The following is a 24,879-nucleotide window of genomic DNA, read 5'->3' on the forward strand; positions in this document are numbered from 1 at the left end:
AAAAGTTTAAAATTGAATACAAAAAGTCCAAAAACGAGTATAATTCTTCTTAAAGTCAGCACTTTATATTAAAATCGAGTATATTTTTTATCAAAATTGTCCCTCTTATTTTTTAGGTATAAAAAGTCTAAAAACAAGTATAATTCCTGTTAAATTCAGCATTTTACACTAGAATCCAGCACTCTATATTAGGATCGAGTATATTTTCTATCGAAATTAACCTTCATATTTTTCGGTACAAATAGTCTAAAAATGAGTATAATTCTTATTAAATTCAGCACATTAAACTAAAATTGAGTATATTTTGAGGTGAAAAAAGAATCGTACTCAATTTGATAGATAATATACTAGATTTTAATTTAATATACTGAATTTAAGAGAATTTATACTGATTTTTAGACTTTTTGTACCTAAAAATATCATGGACAATTAGGTAAATATGTTTGACTGGGGAATGAAAACAAAGATTTTCATGGATGAGAATCACATGTAAAAATTTGTTTATCACTAGGGACTGCATGCAAAATTACCCACAGAATAATGTTCAAAGGAAGTATAGGGCGTGAATACAAGGGTTGTGTTGAGTGAAGTAACAAAAAATGTTTATGATATACTATCTCATACATGAAAAGAAAATGTTCAACATAAACGAATTTTCCAACTTTGAATCAAATTATATCTACTCATTATTTTTTTTAGCTAGTGAGCTAGATAGGCTTATATTTGTCTAAGGGTTTATCTTTTATGATTATTCCTTTTATTTTATTTGAAAATAAAAATGCACAATACACAACCTTAACAAATAATAATAATACTAAGGTTACTATAGCTCTATGGGTATGAAGCGGTGATAAAATATTTTAATAACTAAATAAATAAATCATAATTCAAATTTCAGTAAGGACCAATATTCAAAACATCAACCTCTAAATGTACATAAAATTGTATTCCATATTTATTCAGTAGACAAATTAAGAGAAAGACAGTCTATTTTTTGGACTAATAGGACGATGCCTGAACATTAAAATTATCAAAATAATAATAATTATAATAAGCAAAGATGTCAATCATTTACCTTGGAGGTCTTTCTAATCTATTTTGCAAAAGTCCATGAATAGCCGAGAGAGATTGAGAACATCTATCTACCAAGGATGTAAATATTTTACCTGGGAAGTCTCTTGAATTTATATTGCATTAGTCCATGAATAGTCAAATACTCAAGAGAGATTGAAGGCATGTGCTACTAGATCAAATAACATGGCCACTATTGTGAATTTATAATTCAAACAAGGTATATGTATTGGTAGGTATGACGTATATAAGATTTTCATCATATTTTCATATTATATTCGAGCCAATTTTTCATGCATAATTCGAGGTAAATGTTGGTGTATATTACACTAATAATCAGATTTTGACGTATAATAAATAGGTTAAAGTTAGATGTATTGTTTGTTTAATCTTTTACCAAATGTGCGGGACTTGATGGATCTAGAGGACCGCAATACCAGACTGAAGTCCAGCTAAGTTGACAACTGACACGAAGTCTAGATTGATTGAAATCTAGTAGAAGAAAATCCAGTTAGGTTGATGACTGACTAAAGTCCATATTGGTTGAGATCTGCCAGAAGGAAGTCTAGTTGGGTTGATAACTAGCTATAGTTCAGATTGGTTTAGACCTGGCAGGAAGTCCTGGTGGGTCAAGGGATCTGACATCAAGGAAGTCTGCGATTGGTAAGTAAGGTAAGCACTGGAGGAGAGTAATCCAGTGAGCACAAGTCCCATTTGGGGACGTTAGGCGCAGGTCTAATTTAGGTCCATTTCAAAAATATAAATCGAGACCGTGACTAGATCATGATCTCGGAAAGATAGAATCTAATTAATATTGCTACCTTATTACTGTGCTAACTTGGTTTTGTAGGATAAACATATTATGGTTGTCTGAACTAACTATTTTTTACAGGAAAGACAAAGGTAAAAAAGAATTGTCTGGGTGCTCGGAAGGGAACCGAGCGCTCGGAGTTGATCCGAGTGCCCAGAGTTGATCTGGGTGCCCGAACCAACTTCGATGAGGACCGGGTAGGTGCCTAGCCAGGTACCTAGGCAGTCCGGACGCCTAGAGGTGCTCCAGGTGCTTGGACCAGCAAAGTTCATCTTGAATTGAGTTGGAGCGCGACGATTGGCCGACCCATGTCAACGGTCTATGCACTCGAAGGGGGTCTGGGAGCCCGAAGGTGGATAAACTTTGAGGATGAAGTTTCGATGAGAGCTCGAAACTTTAACATAGTCTAGGTACCAGAGAGCGGATCTAGACACTCGAACATGGCTATAAAAGGAGGCTTCGACTAGCAACTTAAACACAACATTTGCTACAACTTTTGTTCTTGTCGCTACTCTGAGAAGGCTCCGACGATCCTGAAAAGTTGCTCCGACAATCGAATATTAAGGAACTCTATTCATACTTTCTTCTTATCGGTAACTTTTTATTTTTACAATTTGTGTCCTTAAATTTTGTAACTCAAATATTCAAACTGATAGTGATTGTCCAACGAAAGTACTCAATGAGTGTGGGTCTTGGAGTAGGACTCGTCAAAGGCTCCAAAACCAAATAAAATTACTTGTGTTAGCATTTTGGTTTTCGTGATTATTTTCTGTTGCATATTCTTGTGACTTGAAAAAGTGATGAACGCTATTCACCCCCCTCTAGCGTCTTTACGATCTAACAAGTGGTATCAAAACAAGATTCCACTCTGAATTGGTGCAACCACTAATCAAGCAAAGGGGTTCTTTTATTTTCTTTCTTTTTAGATCTCGTTCGATTTTAAGATTTTTGACCTAGTTCAAATTGGTGCAATCACCTCTTTTGGACAAGCTTTTCGCGTTACAAAATACTCTGAATTAGTGCAATACCAATCGAGTTTCTTTTTATACTTATCATCTCCCACACTACTAATTCAAGACCTAGTCTTGAGATTTCTCTATTAATTAGTTTAATATATGTGTGCAAGGTTCCATCATTAATGACCCAACTTGAACGATACAATACCACTCACCCTCTCTTCAATGAAAATGATTTTTTGTATTAGAAGAAGAGAATGGAGATCTACCTAAAGACTGACATCGGGCTGTGGTTCACCATTCGACGAGGATAGAGGGCGCTGGTAGATGAAGCAACTAAAGTTACCCTCGATCTAGAAAGATGGAATCTAGAAGATAAGAAGAAGGCCTAAATCAACTTGAAGGCGTTGAACACCATCTAGTGCAGACTCACGAAAGAAGAACTCAACCGTGTCAGCCTGTATGAGAATGCAAATGAGCTATGGGACAAGCTCATCGAATTAAATGAAGGAACAATGACGCTAAGGTAACTAAACGAGACTTGCTTCTAAATAAGTTGTTTAACATTAAAATGTTGGAAGGAGAAACAGCGAGCCAACTATATGCGAGGATCAAGGATATCCTCAACAGTCTCCACTTAATTGACCAACAGATGGAAAATCGGGATATATATAATCAGGTACGCCTTAAATTCCTTTCCTTGAAATGAATTGTGGGCATCTATAGTTGATGCCTACAAGGTTTCAAAGAATTTATTTAAATTAAAATTAGATGAACTCTTTTGGTGAACTTGAACTCCATGAATAAACTAACTCCAAAAGGTTCGAGAAAGGTGTTACATTTCTTATAGGTCCCTCAAAAGAAGTTAAGAACAAGAACAAACCTAAGCTAGAATCTGAGTCTGACCCAAACTCAGATAAAGAAGAACAACTAGTAAACATGATAAGAAAGATGTTTACTAGAAGAAAGAAGGACTTCAGTAAAAAGGATATTCAGAAGATGATCAAGTTAAATAAATCAAGCGTCACTTGCTACGGGTGCAACAAAAAGGGACACTACAAGCATGAGTGTCCAAAGTTGAAAGAAGGCATTAAAAATAACTTGGGATGAATCATCCTCCGAAGAGTCGAACGTCGAAGAACCAAAGCAACAGAACTACCTCGAGCTGATGGCACCTGGACCGAAATCAGAAAGCAAAGATGATGAAGATGACGAGTTAGAATACGAGTCAAGCCATGAGTCCGTACTCGTTTCTGAATGTTTCAACGAGGTAAATTCTACCCTAACTGCCAACTTTTTTAAAATCATTTCATGCTTGAATAAAAAGTTAGGAAAATCAAAAACTCAAATTAATCAACTTCTCAAAGAAAATCAAAACATAAAAGAACAACTTAAAACAAATTTAATAGCTGAACCTGTTCAATCTGAAATTCCAATTCAAGTCCTAAAACTTGAGAAGGAAAATTTCAAATTGAAAAATGAAGTAATTGAACTAAAAGAACTTTTATAAAAATTTACAACAAGATCCAAGTATCTGGACATGATACTTGAATCACAATGAGTTGTGTACAAGAAATTCAGACTTGGATATGAGTCCAGCTCAACAAATAAAATATTTATATCACTTATAAGCTAACATAAGAAACAACCCAAAACTTGGGTTCTGAAAGTTTGTCTAACCAAGCAAGTAGGGCTCAATCAATACTATGAACCTAAAAATAAAATATATTACCTAAAACCAAATCAAAATAAACCAAATAACTCAACCTTAATCTCAACAATTAAACCTTCTAAGATAAATTCAAACCTAAAAAATAAAATGAAATCAAATAAATCAAAAACTAAACTTAAATTAAATAACTACAAATTTAATTTAAACTCAAGTTACAATCAAGTTTATTACAACTATAAAATCAATCGACATAAACTTAAAACTTAAACCAAAGTTCAATAATTCAAGGGGAGACACCAAATTAGTTGGCACCTCCAAAGCAATAGTTTACTCGGCTGGATAATTAGGACTAGTTTAATTATGGATAAAAGTTTAACTTGACAAATAGTACCGAAGAAGTTTTGGATGATAGTAGGTTAGAGAAGCTCTATCTATGCATATCTAGGAAGATATGACTTCAACTAGGTGCATTTAGTTTAGTAGAACTAACTGAAGCTACCCCTTACTAATCTTAGCTGGTTAGACCAAAGTTTTGTACTAAGTTCAGTGGACAAGATTATTTAAAATTTTTTGAAGGCGTGGTTATTCTAATGATGCCGAAGTGACTCACCACAACTTAAACGTTTATCCAAAGAATGCTTGCTTGTTGAACCCAAAGCTAAATTTGAATCTAACACAAGTTAAACTAAACCTTAAAATTTAATTTAACTCATCTCACAAAACCATAGGATCTCATTGTCTGAAAACTTAATTGGGTGAGATGAATAAGTATAAATTAAAATTAAATTAAATAAAAATTAAATAAAAATTAAATAAAAATTAAATAAAAATTAAATTAAAATTAATTAAACAAAATAAAATAAAATTATAATTAATTCTAATTAATCAATAATCATTTACTCCTACTTTTCTATCTAATTAATAACTGAATCCAAAAAAGTAATAACTTAATTAATTAATAAATGATTAAAACTTAATTATTTAATAATTGATTAATTCAAAATAACTTTTTTAATACCAATGAAATAATAAAATTTAGAATTACATAATTTATTTAAATAATACAAATGAATACAAAAGAATGACTCTAACTTAGTATTTAATTTGAATTAAATAATTTATTTAAATAATACTAATAAATACAAAAGAATAACTCTAACTGTAATTAATTCCTTACAATCTATCACCTTTGCAAACTTAGTAAAATAATTATAAGTAAGTTCTTTACTTGAAAACTAACCTTAGGTTAAGGGGGAGAATATTTCAAATTCTAAGCTAATTCTTACTAATATTTTCTAAAAACTCTCATTTTTGTAGTGTTTAAAAATTAGTTATAGACTCAGCCTAAATACTTTCCATAGAAAGCATGATCCTATAGAACTAGATAATAAACATCTCATAAATACTAGCGCTACCTTGATTGTGTATTTAAAAACTTAGAATGACGTAAGATGCATAGACCTTTTGCCTAAAGTTCAAATACTTATATCAGTGTATCAACATAAGTTTGAGCAAAAAATATAATAGTACATTAATCAAGTTAAGTAGTCATGTTTTAGTAAATTTTTAACTGGACATTAGTACTTAACATGATTAACTAAACGAACATTGCTATCTTTTGATAGTTAGTTATTAACTAAAGGTTAGATATTTAAGGACACTCTTTAGATGACTTTTTTTATAGTAATATCAAGTTCAGAGGGAAGATATTTGACAAATTACTTTCAAAGTGTCATATTTAAAAATTTTCCTTTTTTTGTGCTATTGTTTTGCAAACTGATGAAATATCTTAAAACTTAAATCTTTTTTGTTTAATGTTTTTTGTTTAAAGTTTTCACAATATATGTTTGAAAAATTACCTTAAAAATTGTTTTAAAAAAACTTTAAAAATTTTAATTACTCTAAAAAGTTTGTTTCAAAACCTTGTTTTGAAATGTTTTTTTTTATAGAAAAGTGTTTTGAAAATTGCTTTAAAAACTTCTTTGGTAATTTCTTTGATAATGTTTTGCAAAAACATTTTGAAAATTATTTTATTATTTTGAAAATTATGTTGAAAATTACTTTGAAAATAATCTTTAAACTATTTTGAAAAGTTAACTTTTGAAAAATATTTTAAAAATTGTCTTAAAAATTGACTTGCAAAATTATTGTAAAGTTTATCATTGCAAAATGTTTTGATTTTGAACAATTTAATTTTCAAACAATTGAAAAACATTTGTAAAATTTTGAAAATTTCTTTCAAAATTTCCTTGGTAATTTCTTTGAAAATATTTTGTAAAGTCTTCATGTAAAATATTTTGAAAACTATTGTATAAATTGTTTTAACAAACTTGCTTTAAAAGGCTTTTTTGAAACTTCTTTTTGAAAATTATTTAGAAATGCTTTACAAAATTTAGCTTTGTAAATTGTTTTGTTTTTGTAAAATTTAATTTTTAAAATTTTTAAAAGCTTTTGTAAATTTTTGAAAATTTCTTTCAAATTACTTTGAATTTTTTTTTTCATTTTCTCCTCCCTACCTTAAACCTGCAAGTTTTTATGTTTACTTAGAAATTTTTTTTTACTTACTATGCTTTTATATTTCCATACTTTGGTATACTTATATGTATTATTTTTTGATGTATGTCAAAGGGGGAGGATAGTGGGTTAGGTTAGAAAAATCAACTCACTTTACTCAAATTTACATTACATGTTTAATGCTTGCTTCACTTTACTCAAATTTGCATTACATGTTTAATGTTTGCTTATTTGCATTTTTTTCTAACTTTAACGCAGGTTGTCATTACATCAAAAATGGAGAGATTGTTGGTGTATGTAGCACTAATAATCAGGTTTTGATGTATGACAAAAAAGTTAAAGTTAAATGTGTTATTTGTCTAACCTTTTACCCAGTGTGCAAGATTTAATAGGTCCAGAGGATCGAAACACCAGACTAAAGTCCAGCTAGGTCGATAGTTGGCATGAAATCTAGATTGGTTGAAATCTGGCAGAAGGAAGTCTAGTTGGGTTGACAACTGGCTGAAGTCCAGATTGGTTGAGATCTGGCAGAAGGAAGTTGTTACGATTCCGCAAGTGCACATATTCATCGTCAGTAATATATAATATTGTCGAACCATATGAACTGTTGATTAAGCACTAGAGATGTCGCAAAATAAGTTATCTAGACGGTCAAAAGTTGGCTTTAGCGCTTACAAACTAACGAGAGTGATTGAAGAGAGAAAGAGAAGGATGAGAGAATCTATCTTGGAGGGAATTGAACTTTGGGAAATGGATTCTAGGATTTCGGTTTTGTTGTGGTGGAACCTGATGCATCATGTTCTATCTTTTACTCATTGTCAATCAACATACCTTCGTCAAAAATTAAAGCTACTATCCTTAAATACTGATCAGAAAAGATCCCTGTGAAATCCTATTACGGTTAAACCCCTGTCACTAAGGCACCTCGGTAAATCACAAGAATACAAATCTAATCGGTATCATTAGGGATAGAGATAGGGGTTTCGTTTGGTCTCTTACTTCCTTGTGGAGAAGTTGCCTCTCCTTTCAAGGGAATATCCTAGACGTTCGTGAACGGGTTACCCCTGTCACTAGGGCCCCTCGGGTATACGATCTAAGATCCTCTCTTTACGAAATTAGCAATTCCTACACAATCAATTAACATGACAAGGCAACAAGTCTCATGCATATAAAATAGAAACGAAGCAAGAGAAATCATCCAACGAGTAAAGGCACAAACATGAGTCTTATATCAAACCCTATCCAAAACTGCTCCCTACATCCATAGAAAAGGAGATCTACTCCATTGTGAGGGAAGAACAACCCTAAAACATAAAGTAAAGCACACTTACAACCCTTGATGTGAGAAGAAGGGGAAGAAGAGATACTTGCCGAGGTCTTCGATGTTTTGGGGATTCCTCATTGCTTTGGAGATCGACGGAATGCCAAGGGATGGCGGTGGATAAAGCTCTAGGGTTTCCCCCGAAGGGGAGAACCCTTTCCCGATGAGAGGGGTGAAGTCCCAAACAAAAAAATCTCCCCATGAATAGGGTTCTTGACCCTTTTATAGGGTAAGGTATGGGTGTCGCACGGCCCGTGTCACGACCGTGTGAGATCCGCACGACCATGCCTATCTTCTGCACTGGTTAAGTGGCACGGTCGTGCGAGTTGACACGGTCATGCCTATCTTCTGCACTGGTTAAGTGGCACGGTCGTGTGAGTTGACACGACCTTACCTATCTTCTGCATTGGTTAAGTGGCACGGTCGTGCAAATTGACTCGACCATGGCTATCTTCTACACTGGTTAAGTGGCACGGCCGTGTGAGTTGACATAACCATGCCTATCTTCTGCACTGGTTAAGTGGCACAACCGTGTAGAATTGACACACCGTGTATCAAGGCCGTGCCTCTACTTGTAAGTCATTTTAGTGCCTCTTAACGTGGTCCCTAATGATACAATTTAGTATAAAGAACAACTCAAAACTCCAACAAACCACAAAGTTATGCCTGTTTTACTCTTGGTGTGCAGTGCAGGATTTGACACGGCCGTGTGCCAAGGCCGTGTCTCATAGAAACGAACTTTAGACCTTTAAGACTTGGTTTTCTCTGGTTGAAGTCTTCATAAGAGTTGTAAATCTTGAAGTTATCTATATTTTGATATCTGGAGTGACTCATAACTCTAGCTGAGCAGAAAGTTATGGTCATTTAACTTTTGATCTGCAGTGTTGAAAATCCCACACTGCCCCGACACCTTGGAAGCTCTAGACTCCACTTAAGCTTCATTTTTGCTCCAAATCACGTCTTGTCAACAAGAAAACATACAAAGAGCATATCTCCAAATAAAAGAGTATTTATGCAGAATATATGCTAAGAGAGGTGAACATGCATAGAATATACGTGAATAAAGTAAGTGAATGTGCGTCAAAACATGTATAAATGATTATAAGATCTACGCATATCACACCCCCAGACTTGAACCTTTGCTTGTCCTCAAGCAAAATCTGCAATCTAGATTTATGTGCGTAGATGACATTTAATAATCCCTAATGAATCAATATAAACCTATTATATAGTTTCATTAATGAGCATGATACAAGAATTATTTGAGTGTGGCCTAAGTAGAAGTTCTCCGTGCTCAGTGTAATAAGTGGCCTAACTTTTTCAAGTATCAATCTCTAAGCCTAGTCAAATTTTCATTTAACTGTGTTCCTCATAATTCCGACGATAAACACTTACCTGCCACACGCAAGATTCGTTCTACTAAAAAATGCTATGCATCGTCTACACAAGATCTCAAAGGAATACTCAGTATCAAGAGAAACATAGCATTCATTTCCCTAGTAACTTAACTCGGTCTCAAAGGGATGAATTGTTAGTTTCCACTCACGATAACTATTTATTTATCCCTTATTTTTTTCTTTTTTTTTATGTTTGCAAAGTATCAATCTTGAACAAACTTTCATCATTTTTTTTTATTTTTGGGATTAATTTTTCCAAATAAGCTTACATGATCTGAGTTTATCCAGTAACCAAAATGTAGTTGAGAGGTCACCATAGAAGCAAGAGTACTAGTCCGGTTCTATGAATCATGACTATTTTCAAAAATATCTACCATCAAAGTCAAGCATAATGTGAAGAGATCCTAAAACTAGGCCAACATTCAAATTCTTCTAGTAATAACAATGCTCACTTCATGCTTCTATGGATAGGAAAATAAAGATCAATAGACATACTAGTATACCAAATCACACAATATAAATATCTAGATGAAACGTGCTAGTATTTTGCATTAAGGAACAAACAATCATGATGTGATGAATGATGCAACTAGCAAATTTTATTAGGCAAAAAGAAGTATGCAAAAGCAAAAACTAAACTAAACCAAATGCATCTAATGCATCCCCCCAGACTTAAATTTTTCATTGTCCCAATGAAAATTAAAAATAATGTAGAGGAGATTTAAAGTAGGAGAAGTTACCAAATGATGCGTGTCAAATGCCCATGTCATTAACTTCACCATGTAGTTGCACTCCTCCTAATCTTTAAGTCCTATAAAAGAAAGTAGACAACAAAAATTAAGTAGAGGATACATGTTTATTATAAAGAAATAAATGAAATTAGAAAGAACTAAACCAATGAATGAAAACAAAGAAAATGAACTTGGGTTGCCTCCCAAGAAGAGCTTGTTTAAGGTCATTAGCTTGACCACCTCATTAAATTCATCAAAATCTCTCTCTTGGAAGGGTAAGATATTTTAACACCTTCCTACCAAGGGCTCTTATTATGGAGAGAGCTTTCATTAAAGGAGCTACAGAGTAAAGTATAACTCTCTCCATTTTCGTCTTCTTTGAAGTTCTTTTAGGTGGTCAAAGACGGTTCAGATCGAGCTTCCAATTATAGGCCCCATGAGAATCTGCACACCCAAAAAAAAAAAACATACCTCTCCCAAGCATGCTATATTAGAAGGAACTAGAACCGTATTAGTATGAACTAAATATGTATCAAAAATTGAATCACATCCAACAAAATCAATTACAGGTACCTCTATAAAATTTTCCAAAAGATCACTAGAGATACTAACCTTGCTTTGCTGAGAGATACCTGAAAGTTCTAAACATGTGGATGTGACCTCTTTTGAATTAAATGATGGCTCTAGCTCTGGCTCAGGTGGTGGTGAAAGTAAAGGTGGTGATTCTTGGGACTCTGCCTCTATTGCACAAGTCCCTACACATTGGCCCACAACATGTTCAATCCTTGCAACTCTCATAATCTCAAAAGGTTGTGTGAGTAAAGGAGGTGATTTTTGAGATGCTGCTTCCACAACATAGCTCCCTACACTTCCTTTCATAACATCATCATCAACACAAGTATCAAAAAATAAACCAACACCAATATCCTCAATGGGAGAATCATCTATAGGAGGATCATTAACTTCATTTGCGGTTTTAAGTTGATCTACCACATCACATTTATCGTCTGAAAATTCAATTTCATCATAACACCTTGTAAACCCAGAAGGTAAATATGAAAACTTGTTATCCACTGCATTATCATCACAATTCTCATCTGAAGAGTCCTTATCTTCATATACATCCAGAAATCTACACTCAACCATATTAGTATCACAGAATTTGTCAAAGTCTTCATTTTCATTGACCCTCACTAGCCTTTGTGGAAAAAGAACCTTTAGTGAAAGTCTTGGGAAAGGTACTTCCTTTTTCCTATATTCCCTTTGAGCTTGCAGAGGAGGTCCAACTTGCTTATCTAGTGTAGGTGTGATCAATCGTTGAGGGAAACATACTTGTGGCCTTTGGGAACTTCCTGGAGTAATGAAATTGAGTTCTTGAGGTCTTCTATTGTTCTTCTCCTCAATTCTAAACAAATCCTTCTTCAGTAGTTCTTTATGATTCTTGCCACTTCTCAACTTAAAATTATTATCATTTACACTAGATCTTGTCTGTGTAGGAGGAAGGTCTTCCTTGAACCATTTTGAAACTATATTATTAATTTTTTCCCCCAAATGTTTGAACTCCTCATTCTGTGACTTGTGAATTTCAACATTCTTGGGTGATTGAACTGCATTTTGTTTGACAGACTCTCTTGTATATATGACTTCTACTTCTTGAATTTCTGAGGGAGATTCCATCCAACTTTTGCTTGACCATTCATGGAGGTTCAATGCTACTTGATCAATCAATGTATATGCTTCGTTTACACTCTTATCCATAAAAGAGCCTCCAGCTAATGAATCTAACAAACACTTATCTGAGAAAGAAATTCCCCTATAGAATATGTGTAGGGTCAGCCATTTTTTCAAACCATGATGAAGGCACTGTCTTTGTAGATTCTTGAATCTGTCCCATGCTTCAAATAATGATTCTCTATATGCCTGAGCAAAATTTATGATGCAATTCCTCATATAAATTGTTCTACTTGGAGGGGAAAAAATGATCTAGAAATTGCTTCTCCAATTGCTCCCAACTTGTGATGCTTTTAGGACGGAGAGAATATAACCAAGTCCTTGCTTTATCCTTGATACTAAAAGGAAATGCCATCAACCGAACTGTATCTGCTGACACTCCTTCATAATTCACCATATCACAAAGCTCTAGAAATGTCTCAAGGTGTATATAAGGACTTTCTGATACTTCTCCTCCAAATTTGTGACATTGTATCATGAAAATTAACTCTGGGTCTAGTTGGAAACTTTTTACTTCAATATGAGGCTGCACAATGGGAGATAAAAATCTTACATAAATGGGTGCAGAGAAATCTCTTAAGGACCTGCTTGACATGTTAGTGCTCATGGTATCTAAAAAAAAAATTATGAGAAAAGAACAAAAATGAAGAATTAAAGACAAGAAATAAAATGCTATATAAAAAGTAAGAAAGAAAATGCAGAATTTAAATTATAAGAAAGAAAGTGCATAATGAAAACAAGAAATAAAATGCAAAGGAAAAAAATATCTAGGGTAACTCATATGCTAATCAACTAATGTTAATCGAAAACAGTCCCCGATAATGGCGCCAAAAACTTGTTATGATTCTGTAAGTGCACAGATTCATCGTTAGTAATATATAAGATTGTCGAACCATAGGAATTGTTGATTAAACATTAGAGATGTCGTAAAATAAGTTATCTAGATGGTCGAAAGTTAGCTTTGGCGCTTGCAAACTAATGAGAGTGATTGAAGAGAGAAAGAGAAGGATGAGAGAATCTATCTTGGAGGGAATTGAGCTTTGGGAAATGGATTCTAGGATTTTAGTTTCGTTGTGGTGGAACCTGATGCATCATGTTCTATCTTTTACTCATTGTCAATCAACATACTTCGCCGGAAGTTAAAGCTACTATCCTTAAGTACTGATCAGAGAAGATCCTTGTGAAATCTTGTTATGGTTAACCCCTGTCACTAAGGCGCCTCGGTAGATCACAAGAATACAAATCTAATCGGTATCATTAGGGATAGAGATAGGGGTTTGGTTTGGTCTCTTACTTCTTTGTGGAGAAGTTGTCTCTCCTTTCAAGGGAATATCCTAGACGTCCGTGAACGGGTTACCCCTGTCACTAGGACCCCTCGGGTATGCGATCTAAGATTCTCTCTTTATGAAATTAGCAATTCCTACACAATCAATTAACATAACAAGGCAACAAGTCTCATGCATATCAAATAGAAAGGAAGCAAGAGTGATGTGTGCAAATATTATGATGGTTTATGCATGCTTTTATGTTCGTTTGTTTTATACGTACATATTTTTTGTATGATCGCCTCTTTTATCATGTATTCATCATATATACTTTTTTGTACGGATATCTGCTCTTTGTTTGATTTTGTGTTGACAGGGACAACTTTCGGAGTGAAACAACATTTGTCGATGCACCGGAGCAAACCAGAGAACACGGCCGTGTAAATATTACACGACCGTGTGGCCAAACAGAAGGGAAGATATACACGGCCGTGCAACCCTTGCACGGCCATGCGACCAAACCAGAGGAGGAGCAGACCACGGCTGTGCAACCCTGCACGGTCGTGCACCCTAGATCCGAGCCCTAGCATCACACAGCCGTGCCAATTAGCATGACCGTGCAACACATCCAGAGCCCAGTTAGGGCATGACCGTGCCATTCTTGCACGGTCGTGCTGCCGGCCATACCCTAGCTTATAAAAGGGGTTTTAACCCCTTTTCCAAAGGGGGAGAGCTGGGAGGCGAGCTGGGAAGAGGAGAATCATTCTGGTGTCATTCCGTGCCATCCAGGACATCGATCCAGCGACCTTCTATCACCACCTCAACTCCAGAAGCAAAGGATTGGATTCGGAGATCACTCATCGTTATTGGATAAGCATACTTCTTCTTTCTCTCTTCGCTTTTGAGGATTGTACGTTTAGTTTCACCATGTCTTCAGGTTATTCTCTAGCGTCTCTGGAGTAAAGTCTTTGTTCTAGGACGAGGGAGTAATTGTGGACTGGTTTGATGTAAAACTCATAACATGTTTATATTCATTGAATGATTTCGCTTGCTTTGTTTCGATTCCTCGATCTCTTTGTCATGTGGATTGATTGCACAGGAATTGCCAACCTCGTAGAGGGGATACCTTATATTGTACACCCGAGGGGCCCTAGTGACAGGGGTAGCCCGCTCACAGACATCTAGGATACTTCTTTGAAAGGAGAAGTGACTCCTTCGCAAGGAAGTAAGAGACCAAACCTAGTTTCTTAATTCTATCTTTGATAACATCAGTAAGAGTCGTATCCTTGCGATCTACCGAGGCACCCTAGTGACAGGGGTTAACCGTGACAGGATTTCGTAGGGATTGTCTTTGTCTGATACTTAAAGATAGTTGCTTTAGCTTCCGGCGAATGTATGCCGAAGGACAATGAGTATAGGATAGTATGAGAAACATCAATACCACCACAATGAAATCGAACTCCTAGAACTCTTCGTTAACCAGGTTGATTTTCCTCTCGTTGCTAGTTCCCATTCCTCGCTTCCCGATCTTTTCTCTTAGATTACTTACAACCATCGATAGCATAGCCAATCCTAGGTGTGCCTTCACTAGTGCTTATAACCAGTCCTTGTGGGTTTGACAATCTTTTATATTACTGACGACGAATCCGTGCACTTGCGAAATCGTAACAAGTTTTTGGCACTGTTACCGGGGACTGCGTCTATAACATTGGTGATAGTCACACTAGATTAGACTAGACGTTGTTTTCTTTTCTTTTATCTTTACTTTTGTTCGCATTTAGAGATAAATAATTTTATTCTTGTTTTTCTTTACTTTCTGTATTTTTATTAAAAACGCCAAAAATACTATTATTACATATTTTCTTCTTTACTATAGTTCATATTTTATTTTTGCATGCGAAGAGCTAATCTTTTAGGACAACTTCTACCATTCGATCCAGAGATTGATAGGACTTTCTTGAGAAGGAGAAACCTACAGAAGACATTTCAAGCAGCACAAGAATCTTTAAAGATGGCTGATAAATTGTGGAAGGATTATGCAACACTTTATGCACGAGGGGTTCGGTCTAGCATCACTCGATTGCCAATCGAAGCTAACAACTTTGAAATCAAGCCTGCAGTAATTCACATGGTTCAGCAGAATCAATTTGAAGGAGGACTGCACGATGATCCAAACCACCACTTGGAGCTTTTCTACGAGATCTGCGGCACCATGAAAGTGAACGGAGTCCCTCTAGAATCAGTAAGGTTATTTCTCTTCGGATTCTCCCTGAAAGACAGAGATAAGCAGTGGCTAAATTCACTTCCAGCGAACAACATTACATCCTGGGAGCAGTGTGAGCAGAACTTCCTAGACAAATTCTATCCACTAAGCAAAACTGCCCACATAAGAAACTTGATCGCAAGCTTCAAACAGATAGACTCAGAATAATTATTTGAAGTCTGGGACAGATTCAAGAGCATGCTGAGATAGTGCCCCCATCATGGCCTTTAGAAATGGTTGGTCCTACACACCTTCTGCAATGGAATTAACTATCACACGAAGGTATCCCTCGATTCTGCAGCAGGAGGAGTACTGATGAACAAGAGCCTTGATGAAGCTGAAGAGATCATAGAGAATGTGGCACAGAATCACCATCAGTGGGCATAAGAAAGACCTGGTGGTTCTTTCTCAGGGAATCCAATAAAAGCGTCAGGGAAATTCGACGTGGATGCAGTCACTCTCATGTCTGCAAAGTTGGACGCTCTGACCAAGAAATTTGAGGCCATGGGAAACAACAACAACATGGTCAATGCGATAGTTTGTGTTTGCGAAACTTGCGAAAGTATGGATCATGCTCAAGATACTTGACCCCTAGGGCCAATACAAGCACAGATAAACCAACTTGAGCAGTGTGATGCAATAGCTAGCTACAACCAAAGGCAAAATAATCCGTACTCTAATACATACAATCCAAGTTGGAGAAATCACCCAAACTTTTCATATCGGAACAATCAGGATCAAGGACCAGCAAAACAGAGCTATCAACCTAGACAACAGAACTACTCACCTTGGCAGCAGAACTACTCAGCTGGACAACAAACTTTTCAACAGCAACCTTCACAACTGTCCAGAATTGAAAAGATGCTTGAAGAAGCTCTCTCAGAGCAAAAGAAGATGAAGAATGAGATCAAGTTGTTAACTCAAAGAATAGAGAATTTTGAGAAGCACCAAAAGATGCAAGATAGCCAGATAGCCCAGATAGCCCAATCTATTTCAAGAGCACAAGGAACATTTCCAGGGAAGCCAGATATAAATCTAGTAGAGCATTACAACCGCATTGAGCTGAGGAGCGGGCGTATTGTGGGAGATCCCCAAATCATTACCCAGAAGGAACCTGACTCAGAGAAGGAGCCCTCTCTCCTAATGCCCAATCTGACTCAAAACAGGAATGGAGAGGAGGCTACTAAAAAGGTTGAAGAAACTCTTCAAGTTCCCCCACAGAATCAGACGATTCCCTTTCCTTAGAAACTGGTAACCTCCCAGAAGGATAAAGAGTTCAACCGATTCCTTAAGAAGATCAAGGAGATTTGCATAGAAGTACCATTGATAGATGTATTGCACCAAATGCCGAAGTTCGCAAAGTTCTTAAAAGGTATCTTATCTAACAGGAGGCAGAAGGGCGACTTCGAGACCGTAACATTAATAGAGAATTGCAGCGCTCTCCTTACGGCAAATTCTCCACCAAAGCTTCAGGATCCAGGAAGTCTCTCCATACCATGCAAGATTGGATCTAAACTGATACCGAGAGCTTTCTATGACTTGGGGGCCAGCGTTAGCCTACTTCCGTACTCTTTATGCAAGAAGCTGAGCCTCCAGAACATTAAACTGACCACTATGACACTGCAACTAGCTGACCATTCATGCAGATACCCAATGGGAATAGTGGAAGACGTGCTAGTAGATGTGGGTGGATGCATAGTTCCCACAGATTTCATTATCTTGGATATGGAGGAAGACCCCAAGATACTGATCATCCTTGGAAGACCATTTCTTGCCACAGCTGGAGCCATCATCGATGTAAAAAGTCATAGATTATCCTTGGAGATTGGCAAAGAAAAGATCGAGTTTGACTTATCTGATTCCCCCATCTACAACCCCTCTTCTCAGGACAATTCTAGCAAGATCAACATACATAAAGTCGAGGAGTGCAGTGTCCATGAGAGTTCCCCTCCAGCAAGCAACAAGAAGTACATTTGTCTTGCACGAGAGAAACTGAAGGCGCAGACTGGAGCATTAACCCTTGGAGGAGAGCCGTGCTTTCACGGGTTTAGTCCGCATTAACTGAAACGGGGTCGAGCTAAAGACCTAAAACAAGCGCTTCTTGGGAGGTAACCCAAGGGCTTTTCATTCTAAATTGTTGTTTTCTTTATCATTTTTATCATTTCTTCACTTTTGGGTGTTCATTTTCAGGATGTGCAGAGCCTCCATGAGCTAGCCATGAGCATTTCATGGGCGTGGAGGCGTCAAAGGGACTGAGAGAGCGAAAGGTGAGTCATCGTGAGTCTAAATGAGTCGGCGGTGTGATTCCACACGGTCGTGCGAAGCCAACAGCAGGATGGAGGCCATGACCCGTGCAACCCTGCACGGTCGTGTGGCCTATGCAGAGAGAAGGAGGCAACAGGCCGTGCCACTCGGCACGACCGTGTGAGACTACCCGAGAAGGAGAAGGCTCGGACCGTGCCAATTGGCACTACTGTGAGACATGCCCAGAGACGAGGAAGAACTGGGCTGTGCCGGATGCGACCTTGGCCGAAAGGAGAACAGAGGAGGTCATGCTAATTGGCATGGCTGTGCAGAGCCATACCTAACTCGGACGTGTCTATAAGACGCGACCCTGCCTCTACCCGTGTGCACCGCCCTACCTCTCTAAAAACCCTATTTCCATCTCCCTCTCTTCCAAAAGCCTTCCCCTCTCTACTATACCTCATCAAACCCTGATTTCCCACCTCTAGAGCTCACTTTTGCTTAGATTTGCATCTAGATCTAAGATATCTTCAAGCCACAAGTTTGAAAAGAGAGAAGAAACTTCCCTATTTTCCCTTTCTTCTCCTCCCCTTCCACCCTCAAGACTCATTTCCACAAGAAACTCCTCAAAGCCTTGCACCATGTCGCAGATCTTGAAAAGACTTCGTCGGGGAAGTGGTGGATCTGGCGAAGGAGATGCACCGAGAGGGGACAAAGGCAAAGGGAAGGCTTCCACTTCAAAAGGCAAAGGAAAAAAGGGTGGCACGCGATGAAGGTAACGAAAACAAGTTCAATATCATTTTTAGAAATCATGAACAAAAGGCTAGATATGATATCCTTGTCGCTAGGAAAATTACATGCACTAAATATATGGATACTATTGTTGGAACCCTAAGGTGTTTTGATGTGATTAAACAAGTTAAGTTAGGTCCTGTTTTATCTAACCCTTGTGTCTAAGTGTGCAGGAGCTTAGGAACACAGGAAGTTGAGCGGAAGACGCGGCTAGCGAGAAGGACGGCACGGGGAGAGAGACGACGGGATCAGTGCATCCGAGGGACGAGGTGACCGCGGAAGCGTACACCGGTGGACGAGAAGAACGTGCACGACGTTAGAGGGACTAGAAATCGGGAAGGAAGGCTGCTCGAGGAGAAGGTCGGAACTTGGGTTCGGGTGAGCCCTATTCCGGATGGCCGAGATCACCCAAGCTAGCGGAGCCGGAGCGAACAAGACCCAGACCGAGACGAGCTGAACCGGAGACGAAAAAGTCAACTTCTATTGACTTTAAGGCTCGGGGCGCCCGGAACCATTCCGGGCGCCTGGAGCAGCTTGGAGCCCCCGGAACCCTTCCGGGCGCCCGGGATGAAGTTTTTTGACTAGATCAATTCTAACGCGATCTGAACATTGGGGGATAAAGTTTTATCCCCCCAGGGTGCCCCGACCAGTGATATAAATATAGCACCGATCTGCACAGTCAAGAAAACCAACTTGTAATTCATTTTCTCTGTGCTTTCTATTCTTTTGTACTGTCAACGCTGTAAGAGGCTACTCCGCCTAGAGGAGAATCAGATAGTGCACCATCTTTGCCTTGGATTAGCAATCCTCTGATTACAAATCAAGTAAACCCTTTGTGTCTGAGTTTATTTCTAATTAGTCTCTTTTTGTTTATAATTACAAGTTCTTTTAAATTAGTTGAATATCTGAGAAAGGTTTGTGGTTTATTTGTTAGTTAGAGCCCTAGAGCCAATTATTTGATGATTGTATGGACTCATGTATATCATATTCATGTATATATATTAAGACATTTGGTTTTTGGTTATTATGCTTATTTGTATTAGTGCCAGATAAAATAAGTATAGTAACTGTAACGCCCGCCCTTCCAGGTAGCACTAAGGCCACCCCGGAGGGACGGACGTCACTGAAACATAGACATCAATTACTAATGCATATGGATTCATGGCAGCGGAAGACTTATTTAAAATTTTTCTTTTCTTTTATCATATGCATTTAGTTTACTTATCATGGCATGTGAATCAAAGCATACTGAACATTTCATAATTCTAACATGAGTAAAATATCATAAGTGTATGAAATACTAGCTGAAATCATCATCATAAGCATAGGGTCCAACTTAGTTCACATGTACAGCTTAACAAATTATAAGTTCCAAAACTTAAGTAGATCTATCCACCGAGCACTTCCACACACATCCATCACCTTTCCTGCTACTCCCCTTAATTGATCCATTCCTTGCCTTTATCTGCAGTACAAGGAAAACGTGTAGCTATAAGCCAAAGGCTTAGTGAGGTCCTTGCCTACTCATAAATCCGAAAAACACATAACATAACATAACATAACATGTAGAAATCATAGCATAGCCTAACATAGCATGGAGAATCATAACATAGAACATATCTTATCATGTAAAAATCATAACATCTCATAACATAACATGAGAGGAAGCAGGACATAATATATCATATCACATAAGGAGCATAACATATCAAAGTATATCATGTGAGTGTATATCATGATTCATATCACATTCTGTAAGCACATATCATGAAGCCTATCATATCATGTAAACATGTATCATAACTCATACCTGTTCATAAGGGTGCATAAACATAATTTCATAAATATGTGCATGTAGATGCAATATGTATATTTTTAAAACATGTATCATGGAATGCACATATGCATCATGCTTCTTTCAAAACATATAGTATACATACTTGAATATCATATCATCATCATGAGAAGGGCCCTGGCTTGTACCACATATAAACATAAATGCGCGCAATCCCTAGGACAGGGTAGCTAGCCCCGAACCTACTAGGGATCTAGGTCCGTTCATAGTCCGTCGACCTAGGGGCGTACTGAGGAGCCCATCCCTTAACGAGGTCCGTTCATAGTCCGTCGACCCCGGGGCGCTTATGGAGCCCACCCTTGGTACAAGCCATACAAAGTAAAATATCATGCTTATCATATCTCATCATATCATACTTGTCATAATTCTTGTCATATCATTAAGAGAGCTCTTGATCCCAACTTAAGGGAAGCATCTCTTTTACCATAGCATGAAGAGTGCTCTTGATCCCAACTTAAGGGAAGCAACTCTTTTCCATAACATGAAGAGTGCTCTTGGTCCCAGCTTAAGGGAAGCAACTCTTTAGGCTTTTCTTCTTACATAAGCCATTCATACATGCATTATGAAACATAACATGTTCTTATCATAACATAAAGTATAACATGTCATTTCCATATCATCAAACATGGCATATCATCTCATGAACTTAGCATACATATCATGAACATGACATATCATATCATGAGTCTAGCATATCATATCATTAACATGGCATATCATGTCATAAGTCTATCATATCATATCATGAACATGGCATATCATATCATAAGACATAACAATGCAACATATCATAAGCCATATTTTCATCATATCATGAAGCATGAAAGCTTAACCTACTCATATATCAAAAGCTACATATCATGAGAATACATAACATGTTTAGTTAGGTTTAAACTCTTTCATAACCCAATTAATCCATCTTGGCCGAACCACATCAGTAGGTTTCATCCTCATTTCATTCCATATTAAGCATAGAACTTACCCACATAACATGTAAACTTGATCTAAACACATATAAGGCATTATACTTCATGAATAAGCATGTTTGAGTTCAAAACTCTAACCTTAATCCATTTATCTCAATTTGGCCGAAACATATCAGTAGGGTTCTTATATCATTTGGTTCCATATGAAGCATAAAACTTATCCACATAACATGTAAACTTGCCCTAAGCACATACAAGGCATTATACTTCATGAATAAGCATGTTTGAGTTCAAAACTCTAACCCTAACCCATTTATTTCAATTTGGCCGAAACACATCAGTAGGGTTTCATATCATTTTATCCCATATGAAGCATACAACTTAAACATATAACATGCAAATTTGATCTAAGCATATACAAGGCACTATACAAGCATATACAAGGCACTATACTTCATGAATAAGCCTATTTGAGTTCAAAACTTTAACTTTAACCTATTTATCTCAATTTGGCCGAAACATATCAGTAGGGTTTCATATCATTTTATTCCATATGAAGCATACAACTTAAACATATAACATGCAAATTTGATCTAAGCATACACAAGGCACTATACAAGCATATACAAGGCACTATACTTCATGAATAAGCCTATTTGAGTTCAAAACTTTAACCCTAACCTATTTATCTCAACTTGGCCGAAACATATCAGTAGGGTTTCATATCATTTTATTCCATATGAAGTATAGAACTTAACCATATAACATGCAAACTTAATCTAAGTATATACAAGGCATTGTACAAGCACATACAAGTCACCATACTTCATGAATGAGACTATTTGAGTTCAAAATTCTAACCCTAACTTATTTATCTAATTTTGTCCGAACATATCAGTAGGGTTTCATGATTTTTCATTCCATATCAAGCATAAAAATTTAAGTTATCCACATGTAAAAATTCATACATCATAAAAGAGTACAACTACTATGGTTTCTATGCAAAATTCTTGACCTAAGGCCTATAAGTCATGTTGGCCGAAACATATGTATAGAACTCTCCTTGTTTTTGTCACAACATGAAGAATGAGAACTTAACTATCAACACATAAAATTCACATATCATATAAGTATGAAATCAAGCATGTCTCACAAGAAAAGAACCTAGCCTTAACCCTCTTTTGTCTCTTGGCCGAAATATTCATAGTGAGGGTTTAGATTTCTTTTTCTTTTTTTTTTTTATAAAACATAACTTGAAACTTGTTGACCCTAAAAGATCATTCATCAAACCCCACAAGAAAACTTTTTACGGTTTTGAAAACTCTTGAAAAAAAACGTAACGATCGATTCGACAACAACTTGTACTGCAGTGAGGGGAATACTCACATCCTTCGCTAAATTCTCTAAGGAGGGAACCTTGTTTGTGAATCCTTCCTAGAGGAGAGCTTCCTTGCTTCTTGGTCTCGGCAAGTGGATGAGAGGGAGAGAGAGGTCACGGTGAGGGAGAGTAGGAGGAGAATGAGAGCAAATGACAACTCATCTTTAATTTCCTCCTTTTAATTTCCTCCTTTTAATTTCTTTTACTCTCTTCATAATTAAGAGAAAAGTATAGATACATCCCTTCTTGGTGAGTAAGAAAGGAATATTCTAGAGCATCTCTTCATTAGAGAGGGAGAAGACAACTCTCACTTCTCCTTCTAAGAGAAGAGCCTTTTCTTCTTACATTTAATTATAGTTTCCCTCTCTTTCCTTACAATAATTTCTCTTGGTCTAGTGGTTATCTTATTCAGGTATCTAATGAGAGATCTAGAGTTCAAGTCCTTGACCTTATGTATTTTTATTTCTATTTTATTTATTTAAGTGTTTGGCTAGGAGCAAAAAAATTCAACTAAAGCATATATATTTTTCTTTATTCTTTATTCATGATAGAATATTCTAGAATTTTGCTAAGGATCCTATGGGTGTTACAGTAACGTCCTAGAGTAGAAGGTTCATACCTATATCAATCGATTAGTTGAATCGATAGTGAGATGATATAGGGAACACTACTCTAAATCATTCCTAGTCGAGTATTAACATTCAGGGACAATGTTAATACAATAAGACTAGCATGTAGGTCAGCTCAATGACTTGATCTCACAAGTCATGGATATAGAGATATCAAGCTGACACATGGGTATGCATTAGAGAATGTATACTGAATGACCCGCCATGAGAAAGTATCATGGATCGTTATATGAGTGTCATATACTTTCTCATGTGGCTATTAGTATGACTATTAGTCCTTTGACCTGAAGTCACCATGGATCCCTACATAAGGAGTTATATACTTTGGTTTCGTCAAACGTCACCCGTAACAGGGTGGACTATAAAGGCGATTACTGGGTATGTAATAAATTATGCAGAGGGATGTGAGTGATGTAGATGAGATCTATCCCTCCTATATGACGGGAGCGACATCAATATTCTTGATAGAGTTAGACCACGAAGTGCATGGCCATGCCCAAATGAGTCAACATGAGATGTTGAGCTCATTTGATCGAGTGAGTCTACTTGGAGTTCAAGATTTAGATTGATTAGAGGATGACACGGTCTATGCCTCACATTGATCAATCTAGATGTCAAGGATAGAAGGACATTTGACATATTTTGTGAGGAGTCACAATTGGTAGTCACAAGGTGATGTCGGATCTCGACATTCTTGTAACTTGGGTAGTAATGATGTGTTGCTAGATACCGCTCATTACTTATGCTCCTAAATGGGTTTAGGGCATTGCCAACGTTACAAGAACCTATAAGGTCACACACTAAGGACAATTAGATGGAGATTTGGTTCATATGATGAACCAAGAGGATTAGATTCATTTGATGAATCATATTGGATTAAGAGTAATCCAAATTGGGCTAATTGAGTTGGACTCAAGTTGATTCATGTATTCAATGAGTCTAATTTAGATTATGACTCATTAAATCAACTTAATTTAATGAATTAGATTCATTATATTAAGTTGGCTTGAATCATATGGTTGGATTAGATCAACCATGAGAGAGATTTGATCAAGTTTGACTTGATTTGAGAGGAAGAGAAAAAGTCATGTTTGACTTGACTTTTTGCCACATCACTAGTGAGTTGGCAAGATGTGGACCAATATGATTGCTCCACATCATCAATGTGTGCCACCTCATGGAGGTTACAAGCCTCCATAGCATTTAATGTGGTCGGCCCACATTAAATGAGGAGGTTACACTTGTTGCCATGTCATTTAGTGAGGTGGCAAGATGTGGACCAATAGTGTTGATCCACATCATCCTACAGTGCCACCTCATGGG

General features: G+C 36.8%; 1 protein-coding gene and 1 non-coding gene across 2 annotated transcripts; both read left to right on the forward strand.

Moving 5' to 3' along the window:
• Positions 1-12,319: 12,319 nt before the first annotated feature.
• Positions 12,320-12,425, forward strand: LOC121968831. Its single transcript, XR_006108363.1, has one exon. It is a non-coding gene; the product is annotated as a small nucleolar RNA R71 (small nucleolar RNA).
• Positions 12,426-16,626: 4,201 nt separating this feature from the next.
• On the forward strand, positions 16,627-17,793 carry LOC122054801. The gene is made up of 2 exons (XM_042616232.1): positions 16,627-16,923; positions 16,978-17,793. The coding sequence occupies exons 1-2, from the start codon at positions 16,627-16,629 to the stop codon at positions 17,791-17,793; spliced, it is 1,113 nt and encodes a 370-aa protein (XP_042472166.1).
• The last annotated feature ends 7,086 nt before the right edge of the window (positions 17,794-24,879 follow it).

Source organism: Zingiber officinale, chromosome 3B (assembly GCF_018446385.1).
Source record: "Zingiber officinale cultivar Zhangliang chromosome 3B, Zo_v1.1, whole genome shotgun sequence".
In the NCBI taxonomy this organism is placed as follows: Eukaryota; Viridiplantae; Streptophyta; class Magnoliopsida; order Zingiberales; family Zingiberaceae; genus Zingiber; species Zingiber officinale.

Excerpts from the sequence above, each read along its gene's own strand:
- LOC122054801 (XM_042616232.1), top strand. The coding sequence starts at position 16,627 with ATGAAGAATGAGATCAAGTTGTTAACTCAAAGAATAGAGAATTTTGAG. Across the intron at positions 16,924-16,977 it reads GAGAGGAGGCTACTAAAAAG|AAACTGGTAACCTCCCAGAA; the intron begins GTTGAAGAAACT and ends CCCTTTCCTTAG.